General features: G+C 32.9%; 2 protein-coding genes across 2 annotated transcripts; one reads left to right on the top strand and one right to left on the bottom strand.

The window, feature by feature from the left end:
- Positions 1–220: 220 nt before the first annotated feature.
- Positions 221–19,159, bottom strand: LOC143423485 (uncharacterized). The gene is made up of 7 exons (XM_076894858.1): positions 18,885–19,159; positions 10,055–10,373; positions 3,695–3,765; positions 3,275–3,527; positions 2,879–3,007; positions 2,536–2,812; positions 221–2,133 (listed from the first exon to the last, which is right to left on the bottom strand). Exons 2-7 carry the CDS (start codon positions 10,246–10,248, stop codon positions 1,162–1,164), a joined length of 1,896 nt encoding a protein of 631 aa, XP_076750973.1. The 5' UTR covers positions 10,249–10,373; positions 18,885–19,159; the 3' UTR covers positions 221–1,161.
- A 3,450-nt stretch (positions 19,160–22,609) lies between these two features.
- LOC143423769 (activating signal cointegrator 1) lies at positions 22,610–25,204 on the top strand. The gene is made up of 10 exons (XM_076895325.1): positions 22,610–22,770; positions 22,858–22,970; positions 23,040–23,158; positions 23,246–23,348; positions 23,669–23,936; positions 23,999–24,305; positions 24,396–24,571; positions 24,666–24,787; positions 24,850–25,041; positions 25,122–25,204. Exons 1-10 carry the CDS (start codon positions 22,703–22,705, stop codon positions 25,196–25,198), a joined length of 1,545 nt encoding a protein of 514 aa, XP_076751440.1. The 5' UTR covers positions 22,610–22,702; the 3' UTR covers positions 25,199–25,204.
- The last annotated feature ends 292 nt before the right edge of the window (positions 25,205–25,496 follow it).

Genomic DNA, 25,496 nt, shown 5'->3' with positions numbered 1-25,496 from the left:
GTAAATAACTATTATATTTGATACATAACAAGTAATTCACCTTCTGATCTTTTTTTCAGAATGTAGATAATTTAAAAACATTCTTACTTTTGTGTTTCGCGCTCTATAAGAACTCCAAACATCAAGGAAATAGAATTACAAGCATTTTGTATAATATTCATTTTTCTTATGTATATTCGATAACATAATGGAAAAGATTAAATAAATTACAACAGACAAGTTTTACATTTTTGAGAATTAACTTCAAAAATCTATTTAAATAAACAAATTTTTCAGAATTTAAATTATCAACAATAATTGATAATTGTAAGTGACTGGATGTCGAACTATTGGTGAACTATCAATGGTTACAATTATTCATATTTCTCCATCTTTAGTAACCACATTCGTATACATATATGTACAGATCGGAGGTCTTTATTTTACGTGCGTTTAAATATAGGTATAATTACAGTTAGTCTCTTGAATTCTGATACCTCGTATGACACTAACACAAGATCGATACAAGCGAAACACATAAAATACAGGTAAAATAAATGTTAAAAGTACAAAAATAACGATTAAACAAATCTACGGTACTGAATTCTGTATTACGTTATTTATAGTTGTACGCCTTTATTTGTATAACGTTTTATATATGTTACCATGCAATATGGCATGCAAGTGGCAATGCCATGCCAATGTGGCAAAACACATAATTGAAGCAATATTCTGCACCGTGTAAAATGACGAGCATAATGCAACTTGAAATATTACTGTACTATTTAGCAACATAATTTGAAATATTTCTACTTATATATCAGTTATCAATTTAAATTGAAGCGTCGATATGTTAATTACCAATTTACTAACATTACACAGCGATTTCGATGCAAATTACTGGACGTCTGACATTATTTATAATTTGTGCGCATACATTTTACTTATTTCCTACTTAATTGGTCACCAATCTGTGCTTGTATTATTATCACACGAAACACCAAAAATCCGAAAGGCTCTCTGTATATATATATATATATACACACAATGTTTATACAGTCTTCGACAAAATAACTCAACTAAAATCAACTGAAGTATTTGCCATCCTTCAATTGGATTTATAGGTCAAAACGATTGCACAAGTTCCTATACAAATTTATTATTTTTCGTTAAAAATATAAACTACAGCGATTGTCCCCTGGTTGGTTCGAGGCTCTTTCTAGCTTTTTTTGGAGACATATTAGGCTGAGAATCATTTAAATTTAACGCACTGTGCCTCCTCGCAGGTTTCGGAATTGGATTCACGTCATCGAGGATCTCTGGCTTTTGTTTGATAGGCTCGGAAATATGAAGTTCGATCACTTTCACTGGCTCTTTAGATGCAACTGCAGGAACAGGCGAGTCGTTTAGTCTCACCACATGAATATCTTTCTGTTCCCTAGGAAATTCCTTAAATTCTATTTTAATCGGACCTTTATCGTTCTCCACCATATTTTGGAAGAAGTGTCTACGGTTTTCTAAGATCGAATACCTCGTACTTTCCTGTCCGTTATTCCCGTTTTTTTCTTCTGACGCATCCATAGCAGCGTTCCTTGTTTCTAGAGCCTTTATCTGTCTTTCAATCTTCTCAATCTCTTCTTTCACACAGAAACTATTGCTTCTGGATAACGTTTCCAAGGAGTCTTTCTTTTGAAGACAAACTTCATCTAATTCTGATGAGGAATTTACTTGTTCGACATCTTTAATTATTTCCATATTTTCTAGAGAAGCTCTGTGATATTCCACTTGAATATTTTCTTCGTTCTGCTTAATTGATCCTTCTGTAACATCTTCCGACTTTTCCTGTTCTTCCGTTGTCGAAGCTTTTGGTTCTTCTTCCTCTTTTTCTACAGAATTTTCTTCTGTACAGGGTTTCTCTTCGCACGAAATCTCTGTATTATTTTCTAGAAACTTTGTCGAAGTGTGTTCCGCCTCGGTTTCTCCGGATGGTCGCGTGTCATCCGAAACCAAAACCACCGGCTTTTCTTTCGTTTCAACAGCTTCTTTATCGAAGTCCATGCTCTTCTTTGTTAAATCGTCAATATTCTCAGTAACCCTCGCTATGTCCATTGGCTCCACAATCTGAAGTTCTACATTGGACGCTTCAGGAACCTTCTGTGGAGTATTACAAAACAATCTAATGAAAAACCAATTAATGAAAAGACAATAATATTTTTTATGTCAAAATAGAAAATAAGAAACAACTCAGTAAATAAATTAGATTGAAATTAAAAGAAAATTTTTGCATACTGTTATAACAGATCCAATATCATCTTTATTCGTATTAAGCTCGTGTCAGCAGATGTGATTACGTTTCTGCTGATAGTTTATCAACATAACCGAATATAACGGAAGTATTAACAAATCTGTAGCCTTCATGCCAATAAAAATTTAGTAGCTATTCTACTAAAAGAACTTGGCTAGAAAATCTTGTATCTTATAAACAATATATGCATATTTTCTGTAAACAGTGTTTGTAAGTATGCACACAGGAGGCAAAACATGTGTTCGACCTACTTCATTCGTTTCCACATTTTCTGGTCGCCGTGGTGGCTGCGGTGCTTTTCGTTTTTTACGACCGTACGAGCTCATCGTACTTCCGATAGAAACGCAGCTGTTTATCGAAAGATTCGATTTCCTGACAGCGTCCTGGGAAAACCTTTTGAATATGTAATCCCCAGGAACATTCTCGTTCTCGTCGCACATCGTTACGTCGCCTGATCGACTTGCTTCATCCTCTGAATCCAGAGCACTTGCAATCGTCCTTTGCGACGCTCTGTTACCGAATCTTCGCCTACGAAAATTATACGTATTTAATACATTTTATAGCTGTAACATTTTTGATTACGGTTCGACGTACAAAGGCGGAACAGGCGTTGTTTCTCGTGATTTATCGCGCAGGGTTACATCCCCATTTTCCACTGACTCCCTGTTCTCACAGGTCAACGATGGTATCTTGTCTGTTGGCTTCGGACTCGTCTGACCAAACCTAATCACAGTAATTTTAGAGTTACATTATTCGTAATGAATGCCACAATATGACAAATTTAATAATTCAACGTGCATTAAAATTATATAATTACAATTAAAAATAATATTTTATGGAATCACCGGAGAATTCGGAACTTAATAATGATACATAATAATAATAAAGAGTGAATATCTCGTATGTTGTAGAAATCTGCTACTACAGTTGAGAATGAGTATTCAAGCGGCTAATAATAGTATGTAACAATAACAAGAACTATCTCCACACCTTCTTGCTGGTGGTTTCGGAGTGAGATCACCCATTATGGACGCTGTGGTATCCTTTGGGCTGCCATCATACAATCTCGCTGGATCACCGTTGACAGTCAGGCTCGAGCTATACCTTGGCGAAGAGTTGTCTAACGTGTACTTTCTTCTTCTGACCAAAGTACCAAGAGCTTCATCAAAATCCTGCTGGTCTTTTGTTAGACGCGGCGGTGCTGGTGGTTTGGTGTACGGCTCTCTTTTATAGGTTGATGAAACTACGTGTGACAGAAATTTAACAAGAAAATTAATGGAGAAAAAACAACTTTAAATCTTTATTCAAGCATTAACGTAAAACATATCTTATACAATTTACTACATACAAAAATGGAACAATTAATTACTTATTACTTGCTTATTTAGTGATGATAATTTCGATAGTCACCTGTAGTTATCGTGGATCTTTTTTCTTGCGGTTCCAACTTGTCTTCCTTCCGCTTGCCAAACAATCCGTTCCTGAAAACAAACACCTTACTTAAGTAGACTCGCATACGTAATGAGACGAGTAACGTAACTGTTGTTAGTAATTGCAACGCGTATTTCACTTTATATTCAACGGAGCTAAGAGATCTGTGTCACATTTCTGCATTATACGATAAGATGAGATTCCGCGGGCTGCTACGCTCTTAACCCACATATCTTACAATTAACAGTCCAGATTAAGGATTGCACAACTGTGGCGACGATTGTCTTATCTAATTGCCGAAAATGAAAAGAGAACGTAACGAAGGATTCTGCTAACACTTTACCCCGATTCGATTACGATCGCGGAATAATTTTTAACTTTACTATCACAAATTTATAAATTGCACGATCATTATCAATATGATTAAGAGGTATGTACTTTGACCTCTATTTTATTACCTCCACTAATATTTAGATAGATGATCATTTCTACAAATATATGAATATCTGTATAATTTTCATTTCTAAATTTCATAGTCCTTTAAAAAAAAAATCGTGATTTTAGTTTGGTGACTTAAATGTATGAAATATTTCAATTAAAATTCGCTTTCCTCATTGTTTTTTCTAACATTTAAACTATATTCTACATGTTTAACATCTATATAGCGCATCATAATTTTTCTTCTTCGTATATTTCTTCAAAATGGAAAGCTGAGTAACGAATTGGATATATATTCGACATAGAAATGTAACGTTTAACATTTTAGTGGTACGAACTCCGTCTACTTGGTATATTTTGTATATGCAAATGCGAATACGCTGAGTAGAATTACAGAAAAGAGCACGAGCTGCAGAGAAGTTGTCGCCATGCATACTGGAACAGCGAACGTGTTAAACAACAATATAAACCAGCATCATAGACGTATCAATCAACACGTTGGATCTACAGGTATAACGAGCGCGACGTATACGACATAAACGCGTTGCCACGTGTGCAAAGAGCTTACATTGACGTCAGAAATATCATTTTCTTATTTTATCTAACGCCGAGAATAACAATGTTGCAAGGATCGAAATATGGTGAGTAGATTCACGATTACCAGTAACAGACTTAAGTACCGCCTCTTGCTCTTTTACTTCGCACACGAGTTTCTATACATAGAACACGAACGACGTCACGACGCGACGTTTGGCGATTTCAACACGCGGATATTCAATATACTGCACAGCGTTACCGTAATCTGACTCTTTGTTGGTTTCCATAGACGAAAGTTAAGATAGAATTGTGTATTTTCTTTGCTAATCTGTCCTGCACATTCTTCTGATCCCATCTAAACACGATGTACAGTGTCACCAAAAAGTATCAGGGCGCGTGTAACATATTTTTCAACAATTTCTGTTACATCAAATATAAACAGTATTTATTGGCAATTTCTATTTTTTAGATTTTAGAAATTATTAAATCGTCTAATATAAACATTTTTACGCGGTTTTCTCTTGTAAGTTTTTATTAGACGTTTGCAAAAGCTTCTTTTTTTATCCAATTAAGTGATTTATATTAACTTTATGACATAGAAATAAACTAGAGCTCGATTTATTTGAACTCATTGAAGCAGGAGCAATTTATACTTCATACAATTGCATAAATTCATATACATAACAGGGACTAAGTAAGGAGTTTACTGATTCTCTCCACTGCTTATGATTTTTCACGCCGAACTGACCATCGGCAGTAGATTAGGTAATAGAAATCTAGCAGTAGATTTGGTTAACCAGTTTACCAATTCCATTGAATGTAGCTTAGATAAATAGAGTTCTACTATATTAACTACAATATTATCATAAAATATACATTAGGAATAATACACATTAGTTTTTACTGAAGTGAAGGTAACGGAAAAATTTCGAAATTTTACATTAAAAACGAAGCGTAACCTATTATTACTGGTGATGCATGCATTTGCGAAGTCATTTCCTAGAAGCTGCATTAGAGCCATACATATTGACTTAATGTGGTTTACGAATGAATCAATGTTATATTTATTGCAGTGTATGTACATCATCAGGATAAATCCACTATCCTACTAAAACTGAAGGATAATTAAATTATCCTTTTGTCAGTTAATCAATAATTTAGGTTTCATATATTATATGTGGGATATTTTAAAATGCGAACGTGAGCGAGTATGCAGAATGAATTAGTTCTTCAAGCGAATGTTTTAAAACGAAAAGTCAGTTGTTCATCATCCATCCTCCAATTGTAAACAACAATGTATCGATTTTTTAATTTCTTGTAATTCTCTTTTAATTGGTAAACATCCCATGAAAATGTCAGAATTGTTATCATTACATATGTATGTATTATCGTACCGAATATTTCACGATACCAATCAACGACTTTAAAGATATTCGAAAGGATGGCTGTTAGCGAGACACCCTGTATAGCAAAAAGGAATTTCCATAAAAACAAAGAATAGTCCTTCACCACGCTTCGTTTCTACGCGAAGATAAACTTGAGGACTGATTCATGGCCAGGGAAACGGTTCAGTCATTTCGGTCTGATGGATTACGAAGTCGGCGTATAAGATTTCCTTTCGGTTGCGAGGAATGTTTGCTACTCTTAGCGATTTAAAAAATGATTCTCTGAAACCTGTTCAAATTACTTCAGTAGTAATTTTGAAAAAGAAAGCGTATCCAATAGAATTGCAAAATAGAACAATTGTTTCTACACAAATAGAGACATCAAACCGTGGAACTGACAGAATAGAATTCTTTCATTTCAGAAGAATTACTCCTATTTGGAACTTTATGTGTACACTAGTTGTTTTTTTTTTTTTTTTTTTTTACCACTACACGATTTACTTTAAGGAAAGTCTATCGAACACGTATATTGTTTCTGTGAGAGAAAGAGAAAGAGAAAAATGCAGCATTTAACCATATAATTAACATCTGAACAATAATAAAAAAGTCAGGGAAGAAAGGAACTAAACTTTCCCCATCAAATGTGTAATTACTTGTTAACGTTATTGCCAAGATATTTAATAAATAATCAGTTAAATCACTGATAAAATACAAAATATAGTACACGACAATTAGTGGAACTAGTGAAACTCTGACTCTAAGAAAGTATCCTCATACTTTTGAGCAAGAATGTACGGATTGTCTTTTGGACTCTAGCACCTCGTGTAGCGTAACTAACACAAGCAAAAACAGCAACTATCCAATAGGGAATGACTTTATCTACATAATAGAATCATTTCTCATTGGTCAGCTACGGTTGGTAGTCTGTATTAGTGTCATGCAAGCCGCCAAAATCGAAGATATTGTCTATACATGCAATGTTTTGTGTCGTAAGTCATGGATACAATCTTATACTATTCTTTCCACTGATTTAATTACCATCAGAAATGAAATTTCCCCGTTAAAATCCCATCATTAATCATCATCAACCGTACTAACGTTAATTTCAACCGGTAACCAGACCGGAACTCGTTCTTTCTAATGTAAGTGTGCAGGATGCATCGTTTCATAAATCAAAATTAAGATTTCACCCAATACGTTCCATCGTAAGATCTGTTTCAATTTCCACGTATGGACATGGAAAAAATAAATTACAGACATTAACTTCTTTAACGGTTGCTAAACTTACAATTATGCCGAATTTAAATTGCAATTCAGTATCAGTAATACCAATCTTATTACTAAAACGAATATATGTAGCACTGAAACTATTAACAACGATACAAGTCAGTATGTTGCACATGTTAGAATAGCCAACTACGTTATTGAAGAGCACTTTGCATTTATCAAGTGAATGGTATCACGGATGCTGAAACAGCGAAATTGAGGAACTATATAAACAGCTGAACACTATTAAAAATCCTTTCTTCTAAGAAAATGAGTTTTCTTTTATGTTATTAGTAATATATTAGAGTTGATCACAAACTGATCTGTCTTCTTAACGGTAAATACTCTCCAATTCTTTAGATTAAATAATCATTATTATTTTACATTCTACTAATCCAACTCGTTTTGTGGCAGTTATCACAAAATAATGTTGAGTTCCGTAATTTTTCTTCGTTTAACATAAAATATGCTTAAAACAAAAAGCTAGTACGCTGTTTGGACTATATACACACGCATTAAGCGAAGTATCAAGGAAAACAGATCCGATACATCGAATAGCATAGTTTCATATTTGATTACTTAAGCACTATCATCGATGTAATGTTAGCTAAATGATTAATAGCGTACGTATAAAACTGATCCATGGTATTATTTAAGTTTCTTTGGGTCAGCAGATTATCTACGGCTGATTTATCGGTCTTGTGACGCATCTTTTACGACCTTTTCATACAGATAAATTGACCAAATATCAACGCGCAATGTTCATTGTATATGGATACGGTTTTAGCAACTGGCTTCCAACGATTTAAAAACTCACATCGGTTATGGTCGTTTAGTCATGGAAAAGTTTCAATCAGAATTGAAACAGTATTTATGTGAAATTGAAATTTTTCTAGTAATGAACAATTATCGCTAGTACTAAAATATTAACAATGCCCATCTTTCGATAATAAAGAAGATGGTTACATCTAAGACGATGCTAACTTATTCGATGGCTTATGGCCTAATTTATAGAATAGTTAGAGAGCACATATTCGTTACTTAAAAGTTCGAGTAGATCGTGGATAGGAATTAATAAAACCTGGGAAAACAGCACGAGATCGATATCAGCGCGCTGGTAATGTTGCTCGATTCCACGAAAGTGAATTTAAGGTAGTATTAACAGGTAAGTTTGGATTAATTCTAAAAAAAAAAATTGCGCAAGATCGACGTCTGCGATATGTTGGCCGTAAATTTTCCACGCGATGTGGTAAATTATTTCATACACAAAAAAGCAATAGGTTCGATGCAATTTAACTTTCTCCTTAAATTCTTGAAAAAAGAAGAAAATGAAAATGTATACTTTCAAATTCGATGTATTAACTTCTGGCATTTTAATTGCATTATTCTGTCTCTGATAAATATGATCGATTGCCGATAATGTTTGAAATGTTTACTGATAACAACGTCGTATCAATAGCTATTAGTAGTCTTTTCGTTTTACCAAATTAATAACTGAATAATTAAAACGTTGAAAATACCATTGCTGTTGTACCAATTAAACGTAAGCCTCGAAATGAATTGGTATAAACAATTTTCAAATAAATATAAATTAAAGATTATTGTAGTAATTTAAAAGAATATGATATTAATATTATAAAAGAGTTACGCTGTACGATCTCAAAAAGTGAGACACAATTAGCGCTTGAAAGGGCTTGAAATCTCGATGAGAATTATTAAAAGATATAATTAAGACGAAGACTAGTTTATGACGAAAAAAATCTACGGTACAGTTAGTTAACAAGCGAATACGCAGGAAAAGCGCGTTGGGCATTGCCTCAAATAGAAATTGGTATAAGACCTTTTGGATGGAACACGACCTGACGTCGATCGTTTGCTATGCTAGATACTCTTTATTTATGTCGCCTGGACGACGGCCAAAGAAATGTATACGTGTTAGTCGTATGTGATTCACGTGTGCGTTTCATACGTGATGCTAAGTTCAAGTTCAATAAACTTTTGCCCGAACCTTTCCTAATTTCCATTCGAACGCAACATACTGTTGCACAAGTAAAATTCTGACAAATAATCGGACCACACGTAGCTACTTCTATTCTCACTTCTTTATTCACTACGCTATTTATTGCTTGAGACATTCTTTTATTATTCAGAATTGCTCAAGGCTTCTAGCAGAAAATTTCATTTTCTTGTAACCTATGGAACTCCACTCTATAATTATTATTCCCTCGAAAAAATTACTGATCTTAACTTAAATTTTGAAAACAATATGTCTTTGTTAAAAGAAAAAAATCTTATGAAAGAATATAATAATTGAGATTTAATCCTTTGGCTAATACGAACGACTGTATGAAATAGTTACCGTCAAGCGGTTGTTGAATATTATTGTACAAGTGACTCCAATTATTCGACAGATTGTATTTTCATTTTGAAACAGTAGATATGCAAAATTTATACAGCAGATACGTAAAAAGTATCATCAAATGTCCTCATATGCGAAACTGAATAGCTTACAATGTTAACGAAAGAGATGTTAAAAAAGATAGAAATATTACGCGCATTACTTAAAATTGCCCTACTGTAGACTTTGTAGATTGATATCGAGACGACTTAATGCATATCACACTTCTCGCATAGTTCTACCACACAAATGTATTGTTTTTTGTGAAAATAAAGCCAACGCGAAAGATTTATAATTTTATTAAAGATTATTTACCACGTGGACTTAATGGAAAAGCTATTCGATCTCTTCTTCCTGCTTTTACCAAATGTCCAGAACTTGTGCTTTGGGTCCTTCGCCTTTCCGTCATGGTAGAGATAAGATTGGGTGCTGGTGATATCGTCGCTGAACGGATTCAAATGTTCCGGGTAATCATGGATGGAAACGCTGGGCCGTCTCGATCGCGACATGATTCACCGGGTTTCCTGCGCAAGCTTTCGGATTTTATCTGAGATAACACAGCGTGAAATTGTCGCGACGCCACAACCGGGGTTCACCGATCTCTCGTCATCCTTCTGTTGGCAACCGTATCCACCTGGGAATGGGAAAAACGTCCAGTTATTTTTGTGAAAACCTAGTGCGTCTATATTTATACTAAAATATTTCTTTTGTAGAATTAAAAATAAAATCTATTTCTTTCTTCTACACACACTTACACACCATTTTTATGATACGAAACGAAATAAAAGCAATGAAAATAACAAGGAATTGTCGAGAAAGAAATCTGTATCGAATAGTTAAAAAAATGCTGGCAAAATAAAAAATAAGTTCTGGGAGATATTTGTTCAAGTCTTTGATGAATTATGAAAAAAGAAGTGAAAAGAAAAAAATGAATACATAGAATTTTTTATTCCACAAAAATATATAGAAAGGCCTCAGTCGATCGAAATAGTCTGTTAAATTAATGAAAACTTGCCAGATTGATTTGCCAATGAAAAGTAAAAAACCTAAAGTTTATAGAAATTCCTTTCATTTCCATCAACCCTCCATGCTCGCGTACATTACTATATCCATGATCGGTTATAATTACAAGCAACGTAATTGTCAAACAGCGTGAGCAATTTAATCTTAGTAACCTCGCCGAAAGCATCGAGCATCAAGAATAAAGTCCAGATTTATTTTTAACACATTACGTAGACTCGATTACGTGGAAATTAACAGTCATAGGAAGTTGAACCTATTGTGTATAACGGCACTTTTATAGTCACCCCATAAAAAATTGTTTTCTTTAGTTCATAATTACTTGCAATATTTTAAAATGTATTTAACATTTCTACTTATATTTCTATCTCTTCTCTCTTTCTATCTCTTCATATTTTACAGATATTTTAGGGAAAAAATGATCACTGTTATTTAGGAAAAGAATTCATCCACTTCTTTTTTCCATCCGAAATATAACTATAAAGAAATATCTATTTTTTTTCACAATTATACAAAGCTACAACAGAAGAAATTTTCATTCTCTACTGTAACAGATTCTTCTAGAAAAAAATACTCTACCAAGGGAGACTTCCTTCATCGCTTCATCATCTTAACAGTAACTTCCTTTACAGAAATTTATATTATATCACCTATATACCTTCGCGGCTGTATAACAATTTTCTATTTCTGTATACCATCGCTTTATCATTATCTCTCCACTTAGTCTGAACATAAATAAACTTCAGCCGACTATTACATCAAGCGTCGAGTTGAAGAGTTAAAGCTTGAGGACAAAAAAATTGATATCATCAAAAAAAGCCAGTATTTAATCCACAAGAACGGATAAGACGGAAACGATTTAAAGATTAAACGACGGTGTGTATAATTGTTCTGTATGCCGGCACCATATTGCCCAGTTATGCCAATTGTCGGTTCAAATCGAACGACCTGCAATGTCCAATTGACCACTATTGAGTAGCAATGGTTGCTGAACAGAGTACTGGGTTAATTGCTATTAAACTTGGAAACACGCGCAACCTGTTGTTTCTCTAGCGACAGCTGGCAAAAACTATGAAACGTAAAAATACTGTGAGAAAGGATAAAGAATCAATTTTAATCAAAATTAGTATTGATTTTTATACCTGTGGGCATGCGCGTGCACCGATATCAAAATTAGAGGAAACTACCGATTCTAAATATTTCAACTGACTGTTAATCCTTTGCAGTTCTATGTTCAGATGAACATTTGAGGTGACATTTTAATTTATGAAATAAATATTTAATGTACACAATAAAGAGTTCTTGTTAATTAAACCTTTTTTATACCTCAAGTTACCTTTTAGGACGTAATTATTAATAAATTTGTTGCCACTAAAAATGGCTTGGATTTGCTAGAACGTTTCTGAAACAACTTTTAAACTACAAAAAGTTAAGTTTCAAGCTAAGTGTCAGTACATAAAAAATACTACAAGTTGTTTTTACAATATTTGAATGATAATTTTTTAAAGTTTATGAGAGTGATTTTGTGAAAATCCCCTGCACAAAAGATTTGTTTGGCAAAAATTCTAGTGTGAATATTGCGAGATCAGCAATCATTAATCATTGAATCAATTAGTTAATTGAAACAATGAAACATATATCCAACGACATAGTGTTTGATGTTAACCCAGATAACGAACCATTTAATCCTAGATTACAAAAACAGAGAAGGCTGCAAAGTTTACGTAACACACATTGCTCGATGATGCACCTTAATTATTCGATACACGTAATTTCACTATTCGTGTTTTCTTTTCGTATCGTGTCTCGTTTTACATGACTTGCTATATCGTGGAACCATTAGCTTTTAAAATGTTACATTCTGCGTTGAACAAACACTATTCCCATCCCTCTCGTTTTCCTATGTTTAATTGTGCGAAATATCAAAGAAAAAGAAAAATTATAACAAGAATTCAAGTTTCTAACAGACATTGCTATTAAGTTGTATCGAGTATTTATCGGAATTTAAAAGAGATTATATTTTATAAACTGCTATCAAAAAGCAAATACTTAATTCAAACCGATGTTACTTTCCATTGAATAAGATAATTCGAGAACTTTTGAAACGAAGGAAAAAAAATAATCGTTTGCTAACAAAAATTGTTGCTATGTTTCATGTTTACACAAGTATACTTATCAACAACTTACTTAGCCAACAAAAATTAGATTATCGTGACTATCATATTCTATCTTCGACAAATTTTAAATTTGAAGAAACTTACTAGGGGAGAGAACAAATTTTTCACAAAAGGATTCCTCGAAATACTCGATAGACAATGAGTTGTAACAAAGGACGAATAACGTGCACAGTATTCGGTAAAATGTTATACTAATTTTAGAGAAGCATGTTGTTTTTGTACTGGTTTCATGCTTCAATTATGAACTTTTCAAAAAACCCATTAATATCTATCATATATAATACACAATCCAATTTACATCACAACACCTGGCATATGGAAGAATACAAAATCCATTGAGAATGATTATTATATACGCCACATGTTCAACAAGTGAAAACAGAATTATGCAAATAATATTATCATTAAAAAAGGTCGGTACGAAACGTTTTCAGAAGGAGGATACCACATGAATCGATGTTCACGAGCAACAACTGACGAAAGCAATTAGTTCAATTAGCTCATTGCACTCGCAGTTCATTTCTGATCTAGAGCTCGTTGATGAACTTGCGTCACAATCCTGGTCAAACAATACTAAACGAAGCAGTATATGCGCATATCTACTTTTAACGCATTTTAAATCGTAACCACATGTTACAGATTGCACTGCTATTTAAGATCATGCATATTTTTCAATTAATCAAGGTGACCTCAGGTTTCTATATATTCTTTTTCCTTTTGAAACAACACAATAGCCTCTGTGTGCACTCATGGCAAATTCTTTTTTTTTTTGAATACATGATACTAATTGTAGAGAAGGCCAGCGCACTTTGCTAATTGAAGGAACTGTTTCACACGAGGAACTAACTACGGTAAAACGCACAAAGCGTTTTTCTTGTTTAAAGTGTATCCCTAACATCCTTCTTGGTACACGATAACGGTGCAAATGGTTCTTTTTAATTGTAATTTATAAAAATATTTGCTCTTAGAATTTGGAGAAATCTCTACTTCTTTCTAAACTTGTTTGCAATTTATAAGAAGTAAGAATACAGAAAATTTTCAAGATCATATAGGATTAAGACCTGTTATTTATTGTATACATAGTTTAAGGTAGATGCTCTAATTGCTTCTATATATATTGTAGTAATCGTAACGCCTGTTGCCAGTATTCACATGTTACGACAGAAACAAAATCAAGATAACGAAGCAATTAACAAAGCAAACATATAAGGACATCGTAAAATGTTCATTACTAATATCAAAGAAAAGAGTACCAAGTTTCTAATCTTTAATTTATAATTTCTTATACCTCTAAGATCTAAAAATTTATAGATCCAAAGTTGATAAATTTTTAATTTTGAAATTTGAAATTGGTCTACAACATGTTCTCTTATCCTTTAATACAAAATTCTAAGTGCCCAAACATTAAATGTTTGAAATGAAACGTCCAAATTTTCATATCCTGTAAATTCGAAATTTTTTAGTTCCAAATTATTACATCTCTTCAACTCCTACACCTACAAACGACAAATTTCTAAATTTTAAACCTACAGAGCACATTGGTATTGTTACAAAGTTGCACAGCTTGGAAACACCCTCGCTTATCACTAGCAAAGCAACGAGCATGGAAATGCGCTTCCTAGAAACTCGTGAAAGATTTTCTTGCAGAGGAATTAGCAACTCCGCTCTTTCCACTGCCTAATACATCGCGCAGACAATACCTATCAACCCAGGCACTGAACTGAAACACATCGTGCAACACAATAAGAAAATCGTGAAGAGGCAAGAGCGTAACAAGAAACTATTCGATTCTACTACTTACGAACTATCTTTCGATCGTAACATTTCTCTAACCGATACACGATAAACTTGGCGCAAAAACGTGTGAGAATTATTTAGAAAATACGCTTCAATTATTTTGCTGGACAATGAAGTTGAAGAAAAAACGGTAAGCTGAATAAGAGAGGGGATTTGGCGATATCACTGAAAATCTGACGGTTCTCTGGCTTTCCTCCAACAACACAGATACCTACTACAAAATTCAGCTGAAGTATTTTTAGGATCTCGGTCAATCAGACGAAATAACTTAATAAATCCATCCAGCATGAAAATATTGCGTTTTTTTCGATTATTTTTATATTGCTTTCTATTCTTTTTCAGAAAAGATTGCTCCAAGCAAATGACAAGAGTAAATTGAGTTTTTAGAAATTCAATTACACTGTTGTTATAAAAAACGTTACATTACATGTATTTCTGGTGAAACTTAATGACCAGTATAAATATGGTAGGCTAGCTGTGGCCGAGATTTATCGATCAGAATTTCAGTTTCACATGTCACGTAACTGGAACAGCCTTTTGTCAATGTCTGACTGTATAGTGGTTCCGTGCAAGGATTTCATGCAAATTTCTTAGAATATAGGGGAAATTTCGATCGAATACAACTTCCGGTTGAATAATCAACTTCGTTCAGCTTGCCATAGATTTAAAAATGAAATAAAACCTCCATAAAATGAATTTAATAGAAAAAATGTTTCCTTTTTTTTATTAATTAAAAAAAAATGAACGACACAATAAACTCCTACAGAGAGAAGTTTTGCGGGAATGTGCAACGCAACATAAGGTGAGGTGAGCAACGTTAAGATTCGATGCAAATTAGCCGCAAATTAACTTGACTTTGTCTAAGTTGTCCTTCCGCTTAAACCGGGGGAACTCTCGAAATGATCGCGAATTAAGCTGTCAGATACGGCCATTAATAGACGTAGAAAAAGCATCTCCATTTTAAATTGCCCCGCAAGCGTATCGCGAGGCGCAATCGTGAAAACCTAACTGCGATCGAAGGAAGTTACTCTATTCGAAGGAAATTTATTTTTGCAATTTCGCACCATTTTGATCTAGAATTTGGAAACTTAAAATTGTACTGCTAGATAGAATTTGGACCTCGATACCAGAAATAGGTGTTGTACAGTATGACCCTTAATACCAGATATCAAGTTTAAGTTATAAACTAATTTTATTGTTACAATAGAAATTACATAATAAATAAAATTGTAAAATTAATATTAATTATAACATTGCGTTCCTTTAAAAAAATAATTCTTACGTAAAATGAAATATTCAATCATATTACTGCATACAGTAAATATTGCTACTTGTTAACATTACAATCAAATTTTGTAGAATCCTTGGAAGGCCATGTTAAAGATAGAATTGATTTGATATTGCATCTTAAACTAATGCATTACATCTAATAATAAATCCACTATCCAAAATAATGTGCTTTTCCTACATCTACTAATAGATGGATCTATCAGCTAAATAAGTGGTCAACTTACTATGAATTGCATAAAGAATTAACTCTCGAATTAACACGTAACGATTCATAAAATTTCCTGGATTTTTGTCCATTTCAAAGATAGAGCAAATTTGTTGAGTATGGATATACGGAAAACAATAGGCTACCTCTATGTATGTAGCATAGGTTTTACTCAAAGGAGGTTTAAGTATCCTGAGAACCTAACTCGATCCAACGGAACAATTTAATGCCTGTGTGAAAATGAAACGCACAATCCAATCAAGCATGTATTTTACCGAGAAAAATTTTAGATCTATGTATTTCCTTGGTAATATATATTTAACCCAAACATTTAAAGCGACTCTACTTGTACGTATACCGATAGCCTCTGCTACTCCACAATCATACTTGAAAACTTTATCCCCACGTTTTACGATTTATGAAACAAAACGCTACAAGACATTCCCTATTTCTTCACACTTTTACCACCTTTTAATAGAATTATATTGCTTCACTTACAAACGTAAACTATTGTACTTCACGCGATGGAAACATTTTCGGAGGAATTGCTTGTTCGCTATACCGCTTACGACCCTCTTCGAAAAGAACTATTAAGTTTCTATTTTTATGCACAAAGGAGGTTCTCAATTCAAAAGAAACCAAACTCTTGTCTTTCTTCAGTCCTTAAGTCAAATTTCAGAATTCATTTCATCTTCTTCTTAAAATAAAATAATTAATATTAGAATTTTTATACGCAGAAAAATAACTTAAAAACTTTGATTCGGATGATTATCTCAAGTAAAATATTTTATGATTATAGATTTATAAAAATGAAAGAAAGGAAGTAATTGTTCATAGTTGAGAAACTCTGGTATCCGTGACTGAAGCTCGTACCACCGGTTACCACAAAATACAGCAAGGAGCGTGGATTTTAAAAGGATAGTGTGCCTCTAGATTTTACGATTCCGCCTTCCGAGTAATACAAGGAAGTGCCAATCGATACTTCCACAATTACCGTTCGACACGAGATTGCCGGAAAAATGGGAGAAAAATACTGGAACTGGATCATTTGTCAGGAAATAAGATGTCACTAACGATGGATGAACTGTGTAATATATAAAGTTTCGTATCCTTTTAAAATGGGTGGATCTAGAAATAAAAGAAAATAAAAATGAGAGAAAAAACTTGTTTTACTGTTTGAAGTGTTTCTTGTATTTCATTAATTCGATAACTTTTGATAAATTTTGTTCAGTCATGAATAATATGTCTATCACTTTTTCGCAATAATAAAAACATTCCATTTTGTTTATTGTAAATAAAAATGCAAAAGAAGATTCGACATTTTGACGGCGAGTAAAAGAGGTTTGGTCTTGCATGAATGGAAAATAAATTTCTTCTGAAAGTCATCGTTACTCTTGTGGTAACTTAACCAAGGTTACCGATTTTTTCGTCGAGATAAACACAAACTATAGTTAAAGCTCTCTTATTTAATACTATACTACATTCACAGAATAATCATTTTCTATATAGCAATAACAATTTTTTAAAGGAAGATTCCAATATGAATATTAAGATACATTAATATAAAAATTCTAATTTTTTAGTACACTTATTAGAATAAACCATGTGTACAGGCAAAAAATATGATATTATTTAATACAAAGCATTTAGCGACTAACGGAATCAGGTGTTGAGTGTGTACATTTACGTTTATTTGCAGTAATCGCAAAAAATACAATCATTCGGATAAAAATAGCGCTTACTGTTTACTCGCGAACCGGTCGAGTCGAGCGTAATAGAAGAAACCGACCATTCGATTCGGAACGAAAAAGGTCGTAGGATCAACGGAACCCGAAACGTGGCCAGCTAAATTATATGCGTCATGTAGGTCAGTGAATCGCAGCACGAAATGATCGTGCATCAGTTATATTATGTTATGATGCTATGGTAGCGACGTATTATGTTCCTACGTAAAAATAAAAGTAAGAAAAGAAGAGAAGCGAACGTTCCTTAAGCCATCGTTCCTCATTGTCCAATCGATATCTTCAAACGTCAATTATCCTAGCGTTCTGAATCTATTCGCTGCAACCGCGTTGCGTTATAACAAAACGAGACTCTCCGATATCCTTTTTCATATTCCAAACTTTTTCGTCGCATTATCATCACGGCTTTCGATACTGCGTATCAGATATATTTTAAATGGGAATATTTACAAAGCAGAATTAACGTGCGACACCATGATAAACGTCTTTTATCGTAAAACGTATCCGTTTCGAAGAACATATTCGCGCTATATTAAGTAATCAACACGATTCTTACGTGAGCTACGATTCATCGACTGTCGTCAACTTCGTACTTGTCCTTTACACTATTAATATATGCGTATAAATCACTATTCGCGTAAAGTAAACCAACTTCGGTTTATTTTGCATTTAACAACGTTTGACGAATTATAAAACGAAATTGAATTGGTCAAGCTGTCACTATAGATACGAATTTTGTCACAATCAGAAACGGTTCGATAGAACTATCGATTGTAACAAAGCGTGTATGTCAGCGTGACAATTCGATGATCGATGCCGGCTGCTGATATTTTTCACAATCGATGTTTACGCGAAAAAACTATTTAAACGATATATTGCAGGAATGATTGGAAAAGTTATAAAAAAAGACTTACGTAAGTGCGTGTAGATGATGAATTGCTGCGGCAAGCGAAACAGGTGCGAAGATTCAATGATGTTCGGATGCCAGCTTAAATCGAACTTGTCCAACTTATGGACGTTCTATTAATACACGGTATTCTCGGCACTAATCCGGAGAACGAAAATGCGAGTACACAAACAGCACCACTGTACAACGTGGAACACAGTTCACGAGAAACATGGAACCGCCTTACCACGTCGGAGTTCGCCGAGCGACTGTGGCGAACTGCGACGTGGTCTGACATCGACAAACTTCGTGCACTTTCGAACGCCGCGGCAAACTTCGCGCCTCTTATTCTGCGTTCCGAAGAACGCACGCGATTGGTTGACACGTGCCGGTTAATTTAAATAAAGATATCGTACATTTTTATAAACATGATTTTAATTTTCGCGACTTGTATTAGATGCATGATTAACAACGATTGAATTGATTTCTTAATAGTAAATTGAAATTCGATCAAATGACTTTATAAATGCCATAAAACTGAAGTTCTTTTCGAAGTTTTTTTCTGTTTTTATTATCCTACAAGAAGTTGAAAACGCGTGAAGAAGCTGTGCGTGCCGTAAATCACTGCAATAACAAGTATGTGTGCTGACTAATGCTAATTGAATGCATACATTACTAGTACAGGTTTACTATTTATGTAGGCGTTAGTGGAACGTGCATAGAAAGTCATAGCAATAAAAGAAAACTGTGACATACGGAGGAAGAGGGGAGAGGGTGGGGGGGGGGGGGGGGGGGAATTGTAGGTAAAGCACATTGTAAACGTAACAGAGATCATCTCTCATGTGATTCGATTGTGTGTAGTTATTTCAGAGAAACTTCTATATTAATATTACGGTATGCAACAAACTACTTAATAAAACTACACTTAATGTTGCACATTATACAATACTAGATTGACACTCGTGTTACACATTTTTTGCATATTTCTTGATGAAATAAATACATTACTTAACAGACTTACTTAATGAATACGAAATAAAATTGAAGCTTGAATTTTTTTGTTGTAGCAGACGTTTCCTCCATAATTACAATGTCAACGTCGATAGTTTAGACGCCAAGGAATAAGCTAATCTTCCTAATCATTGGTTATCACGTGAGCGAATAAAGAAAAAAGAAAAAATATAATAACGTAAATAAGTGCGACATTTGTATTTCCGTCGAACGGTTAGCAAATACAAATATTTCTATCGATAACGATAACAGGAGTTCGTGGACTGTATATAATAATAAAATTGTCACGCTAGCAATAAAGACACAAAATGGATATATACCTTAACAAGAATGAGCTCTACTGGAACCAGTAATAACAAGATAAAACACATCTACACCCGTACTTCCATCTTATTTAAAAGCGACTGCTAAGAGGTTTAAACGCACCAAGGCCGTGTCAATGTTTCCTCGACATTGTTTTAATAATGGTCAGATCTATAACAGTGTTCTTCGATTTATCGAAAATTGAAGAATGAGGGAAACACTACCTGTATCTTCCACTTTATCTGAATTGAATTCTCTACCGATTATATCGAATCAATGTTGATAAGATACGCGTTATCAAGTTCGGTTTACTTTCAGAGTAATCTTTACGGTAACCCGTTTGCAGATAAATAACAGAGAGTCGCAAAAAATGTGTTACATAAGCCGAAAGTATTTTATAGTTGCTATCGCATTAATTTTACGTAAAATAACTGTCCATTCGAAATGAACTAATCATTTGCATTGCAGGACGATGCAAATTAAAAAGGAAAAGCGTTATACACTTCAACGCTGTAACCTTTGGATGCACAATTTAATTGACCGAATATATTATAAAGCGCAACAAAATTGATTTGCACAGGATGACGCGAAGCGTTGCCTAAAGCGATAATTGAAAGGGATACAGGATGGAACCTGTGAATCTGTTAAAATCATTCGGAGTTTATTATGGCATAATTCGTGCATTGTACGCGCGAATAATGAAGACGCCTTTCAGCAGCATCCGATCAAATGAAACCGTCGATTGAAACTAATTATCAAATGATCCCGATGCGGAATCATATAGAAAGTTCATTGTACAGGAACCTTTTATCGTTTAACAGGGCAATCGACCTAATAACGTGCACAGAATAACCGGTTGATAACCATAATAACCGTTATTTGTTTATCAACTGGTGTGTATTTCGCAGAGCGAAAAATTCTCGTACGATTCTTTGAAATTGAAAATATAAATTTAAGTAGAATTTTACGCGCATTCTAAACGTGGCAATATTATTGCAAATTATATTTTCAAAAAAATAAAAATGTGTATATATCCTTTCATAAACAATGAATATCTCTAAAAAATTAATAATTCGTAATGCAACGTAGTTGAAATCGAATTACGATGTGTCGTGATTCGTGATCCATCTTAAATACATACATGTAGAATTCGCAACATGACCTATTTACGTTGTCTTGGCTCAAGTGCAAGCAGCTGTACCAAACAGCAATTTCTATGGTTGCTTCTATATTAAAAGGTATCACGGCGATTTTACAGAGTTATGCACAAATTTGGAACAACGCGAAACCACTTAAAAAATCGGCAAATTCTGGTTTAAGAGAATATAATCATTTCATTAAAAGTTCGAAAAAAAGTATAAATTTAATAATTATATGATCGTTACTTCAATTCAATCGATGTTACACTAAAAGAGTAATCGTTAATAATAGGCAATACTTGTTATTCTTGGACATGTGTTTCTCCAATTAGTATTAAACATATATCGAATTGCGCAGAATTACAAAAATTGCTTATAATCAATAGATGGGAAATCAATAGATGGGATCTTAATTCAATAGATGGGAATACGGCAAAACGCACTTCCTTCTTTAAATAACGTAAGTCTGAAAGAATGAAAATTTATTCGTTGCACGAGATAACTCTAGTGGAGAACATAACTCATCTAGTTCATTGTTGCTTTGATTTCTCAATAAAATAGTCTAACTGATGGTTCATACAAAATTGCATGCAAGTAATTAATTAAAGAAATGAATTTATTTCTAATGGTATAACAATTAAAGTTACTCGTGTATGTACATGGGCACTGTACAATATGTAACTGAATAAAAATATCAACACGTGGATAAATTTTAATGGGTGAAACGTTGAAACGCGATGATAGTATCGGTCGCGGTGTAATAATTGTTACGTAACACCGACAGAAACTGAAACTTGGCCGGTGTACACGAATAAGTGACTGCGTCGACACGTACGAATTACTGGCTATGCAAATTTAACTGCAGGAAGATCCGTTTGTTAAACGTCCCCCCGAAGGTCTTGCGCTGGCCCACGCAAATTTTTTAAGCTCCGTACCACAAAAAGCAACAAAAGAAAACTACAACTTTAATGTAACTTCAATTGAAACGAAAATTAAACGAATAAAGTCGCATTCTTTCTGTTATACCTGTTTTACTTGTAATACCATTTACATTAACAATCTGTTTCATAGGTTTCCGGCAAACAACTATAAAGCTCGTATCTTTTTTACGAAAATGTTTACTTTTAATTTCAATTTTGAAATTAGATGCATTATTCACCTGTAGATGCCACTGTTACTCACAATAAACCTTAATACATTGTCACCGCCAGATGCTTACACGTCTATCGCGTTTTCTGCTGAAATTGGACTGATTTAATCCTACAGTGATTTCGTTACACAGAGAAAGATATTGTATTTATCTCTATTGTATCTTTAACTGTAATTTCATACATTTCTGTATACTTGTTTCTGGCGTTCTTGAAATAAGAACAGATACGTTAACTGTATCAAGATGCAAAAGTGGATACACGAAAATTTATCACAAATTTTAGCCTTTCCTGTCCCAGAGGAGATAACACAGTAAGATCACTTGAAAGTAACATATAGCTCGCCAATATATGACATGTCTACTACAAATTTTTAATAATCGATACCTGTATTTTTCAGATATATAATGGAAATGCAAAATGTAAGGGATTTAGACGAATATTTACGATCTCTTTTAGATTATTCTAATGGGAAACACAGACAATTCATTGAAGAATTGAAGAAACGACATGGTTTATATATCTTTTGCTACATTCGTCAATTACTAAATACCATTAAATAATTTTGTAAAATAATTTCAGCGTCGAGTAAAGATCAAACTGGGTACAAGAAAGTGAACGATACTAGCAATACGAAGAAAAAACAAAATGATAAAAAGAAAGGGAAAGTAAAAACAAAAGAGAATAAAGAAATTAAACAGGTATGTTATTAGTATTTCGCTTCGATTCATTATTTTAAACTTATTATATTAAATTAAAACTAAACTATTGTTTATTTACTTATTTAGGTACAAGAAATTGTAAAGATAGAGAAAGTAGAGAAAAAGAAACCGAAGTTTGTCAATTTATACTCTCAAGAAGGCAAAGACAGAGCAGCGATTTTATTAAAGGGTAGCTTTCTTTTTACTTGTGGAAACATTGTAAACAATTATCTAATTGAATAAGTGAGGTCAAAAGCAACATAAATCACTCTTAGCTTAACTTTTCAAAAATTATTTATTACGATAATTAACGACAACAGTATTATACTACATTTTTAATAATTTAAAGAATAAAAATGTTGTTGTCTATAACAATAGTATTTCACAATATTTAAACTTCATTGATTTTCTATTTAACATTGAATGTAAACTTTAGTTAAGATTTATATTCTTTTTTATCTCACCGATGCAATTGTAATACTAAAAATAATATTAAACACGTTTCGCTAGGTAGACATAAATGTGATTGTGAAGCAAAGAGACATGCATTGATTAACAATTGTCTCAACTGTGGCAGAATAGTTTGTACCCAAGAAGGGGCTGGACCTTGTTTCTTTTGCGAAGAACTTGTATGTTCCCCAAAAGAACGAACCATTCTTTCTAGTAACACTAAACAAGCAGATCAATTGTATAATAAATTGATGAATCAAAAGCCTAGTAAAAATCTAGAAGAATCGATAAAGCAGAGAGACAAACTTTTGGAATATGATCGTAATGGGTAGGTATTGTGGAACTGTTTTAGATTAAGATAACATTCTAATTACTTCTATTCGTTTACAGAGTACAGTGTACAAAAGTAATTGATGATGAATGTGATTATTATCAATCAAGTAATATATGGTTAACCGCTACAGAACGAGAGAAATCGCAAAAGTTAGAAGAGGAAATAAGTGAAAGAAAGCATATGTCTCATTTGAATAGAAAAATCAATGTTACCTTTGATTTCATAGGGAGAGAAGTAATTGAAGAAAATCCAGTTGATGAGCTTACTGAATTGAATGACAGATATTTTCAAGATATTGCCGAAACATTCAATGATATTGGAAGCAGAAACATTTGTCCAAATGTAGAATTTGATCGTCCAACGGTAAAAATTAACGAAATTTTAATTATATTAATACACGTTTATACTTGTTAAAAATATCATTTATATTGTGCTATCACTTTTATTATACAGTATCTTGAACCAAATGAATCAAATGATGAATCAAAAGGTCGAACGTCGAAAACAAACATTTCTTTAAGAACAAAAAATATTATTCAAGATAAAGAATATTTAGAAATGTCAGATCCTGGTCTATGTTTAAGCATGCATCAACCTTATGCATCTCTATTGGTGGCTGGAATAAAAATGTAAAAGAATATTTAATTTCAACTTGACTAAAAAATTCTTTAAATATATTAATAATTAATACGTTATATGTTTCAAATTTTGTTAATACTGTAGCCACGAAGGTCGCACTTGGTACTCATCGCATAGAGGTAGATTATGGATTGCTGCAACATCTAAAACGCCGACTCAGGAAGAAATTTCAAATGCAGAACATTATTACCGTGTTTTAAAAGATGGTCAGTATAAATGAAACATATGAATAAAATCATATTTCAATAAGAATATGAATATTTTTCAGAAAAACTGAAGTTTCCTGAAATTTATTCAACTAGTTGCTTATTAGGATGCGTAACAGTGGTTGATGTTTTACCTCAAGAAGAATATAGAAAAAATTATCCAGAAGGGGAAAGTGATAGTCCCTACGTTTTTATATGTGAAAACTTTTATGCATTACCAATTAAATTTCCAATACAAGGAAAACATAAAATTTGTAAGTACTACACAATTTTTTTACTTATGCATCTTTGTTTAAATGTCATTTTAATAATTCTTATTGTTACTCATATATAGATAAATTGGACCCAAAAGTTCATCATGCTGCTCTAAAAATGTTAGAAAAATATACAAAAAATACAAATAATTATTAAAGCAAACATTTTTAAACTTATAAATTTAAAAACACTTTTTGTTTATTACTCCTAAATTAACAGTGGTATTTAAATGACAAATTTAATTTTAAATATAGAAAATATTAATATTATGTATATACATTTTTTATTATAAATAATATTTTTTAAAGCTAAAAGATAAAACACATTATTTCACAATGTATATTAAATATTTATTATTTGTACATAATAGAATATATTACAATGTACATATAACTTGTAATATATTACAATAGCAGTTACAAGATATATATGCACATGTTTTTTACATTAACTG

The sequence above is a fragment of the Xylocopa sonorina genome, chromosome 5 (assembly GCF_050948175.1).
Source record: "Xylocopa sonorina isolate GNS202 chromosome 5, iyXylSono1_principal, whole genome shotgun sequence".
Classification (NCBI taxonomy): Eukaryota; Metazoa; Arthropoda; class Insecta; order Hymenoptera; family Apidae; genus Xylocopa; species Xylocopa sonorina.
The sequence above is the reverse complement of the archived record's forward strand: the minus strand, read 5'-3'. Positions and strand labels throughout refer to the sequence as shown.

Bases quoted from the DNA above. Each gene is read 5' to 3' on its own strand.
- LOC143423769 (XM_076895325.1), top strand. From the start codon at position 22,703: ATGCAAAAGTGGATACACGAAAATTTATCACAAATTTTAGCCTTTCCT. The intron at 22,771-22,857 runs GTAAGATCACTT...TGTATTTTTCAG, and splicing joins GTCCCAGAGGAGATAACACA to ATATATAATGGAAATGCAAA. The intron at 24,572-24,665 runs GTAAAAGAATAT...TTAATACTGTAG, and splicing joins TTGGTGGCTGGAATAAAAAT to CCACGAAGGTCGCACTTGGT.
- LOC143423485 (XM_076894858.1), bottom strand. From the start codon at position 10,248: ATGTCGCGATCGAGACGGCCCAGCGTTTCCATCCATGATTACCCGGAA. The intron at 3,528-3,694 runs GTGACTATCGAA...TGTCACACGTAG, and splicing joins AAGATCCACGATAACTACAG to TTTCATCAACCTATAAAAGA. The intron at 2,134-2,535 runs GTAGGTCGAACA...AATACTCCACAG, and splicing joins AAAATGTGGAAACGAATGAA to AAGGTTCCTGAAGCGTCCAA.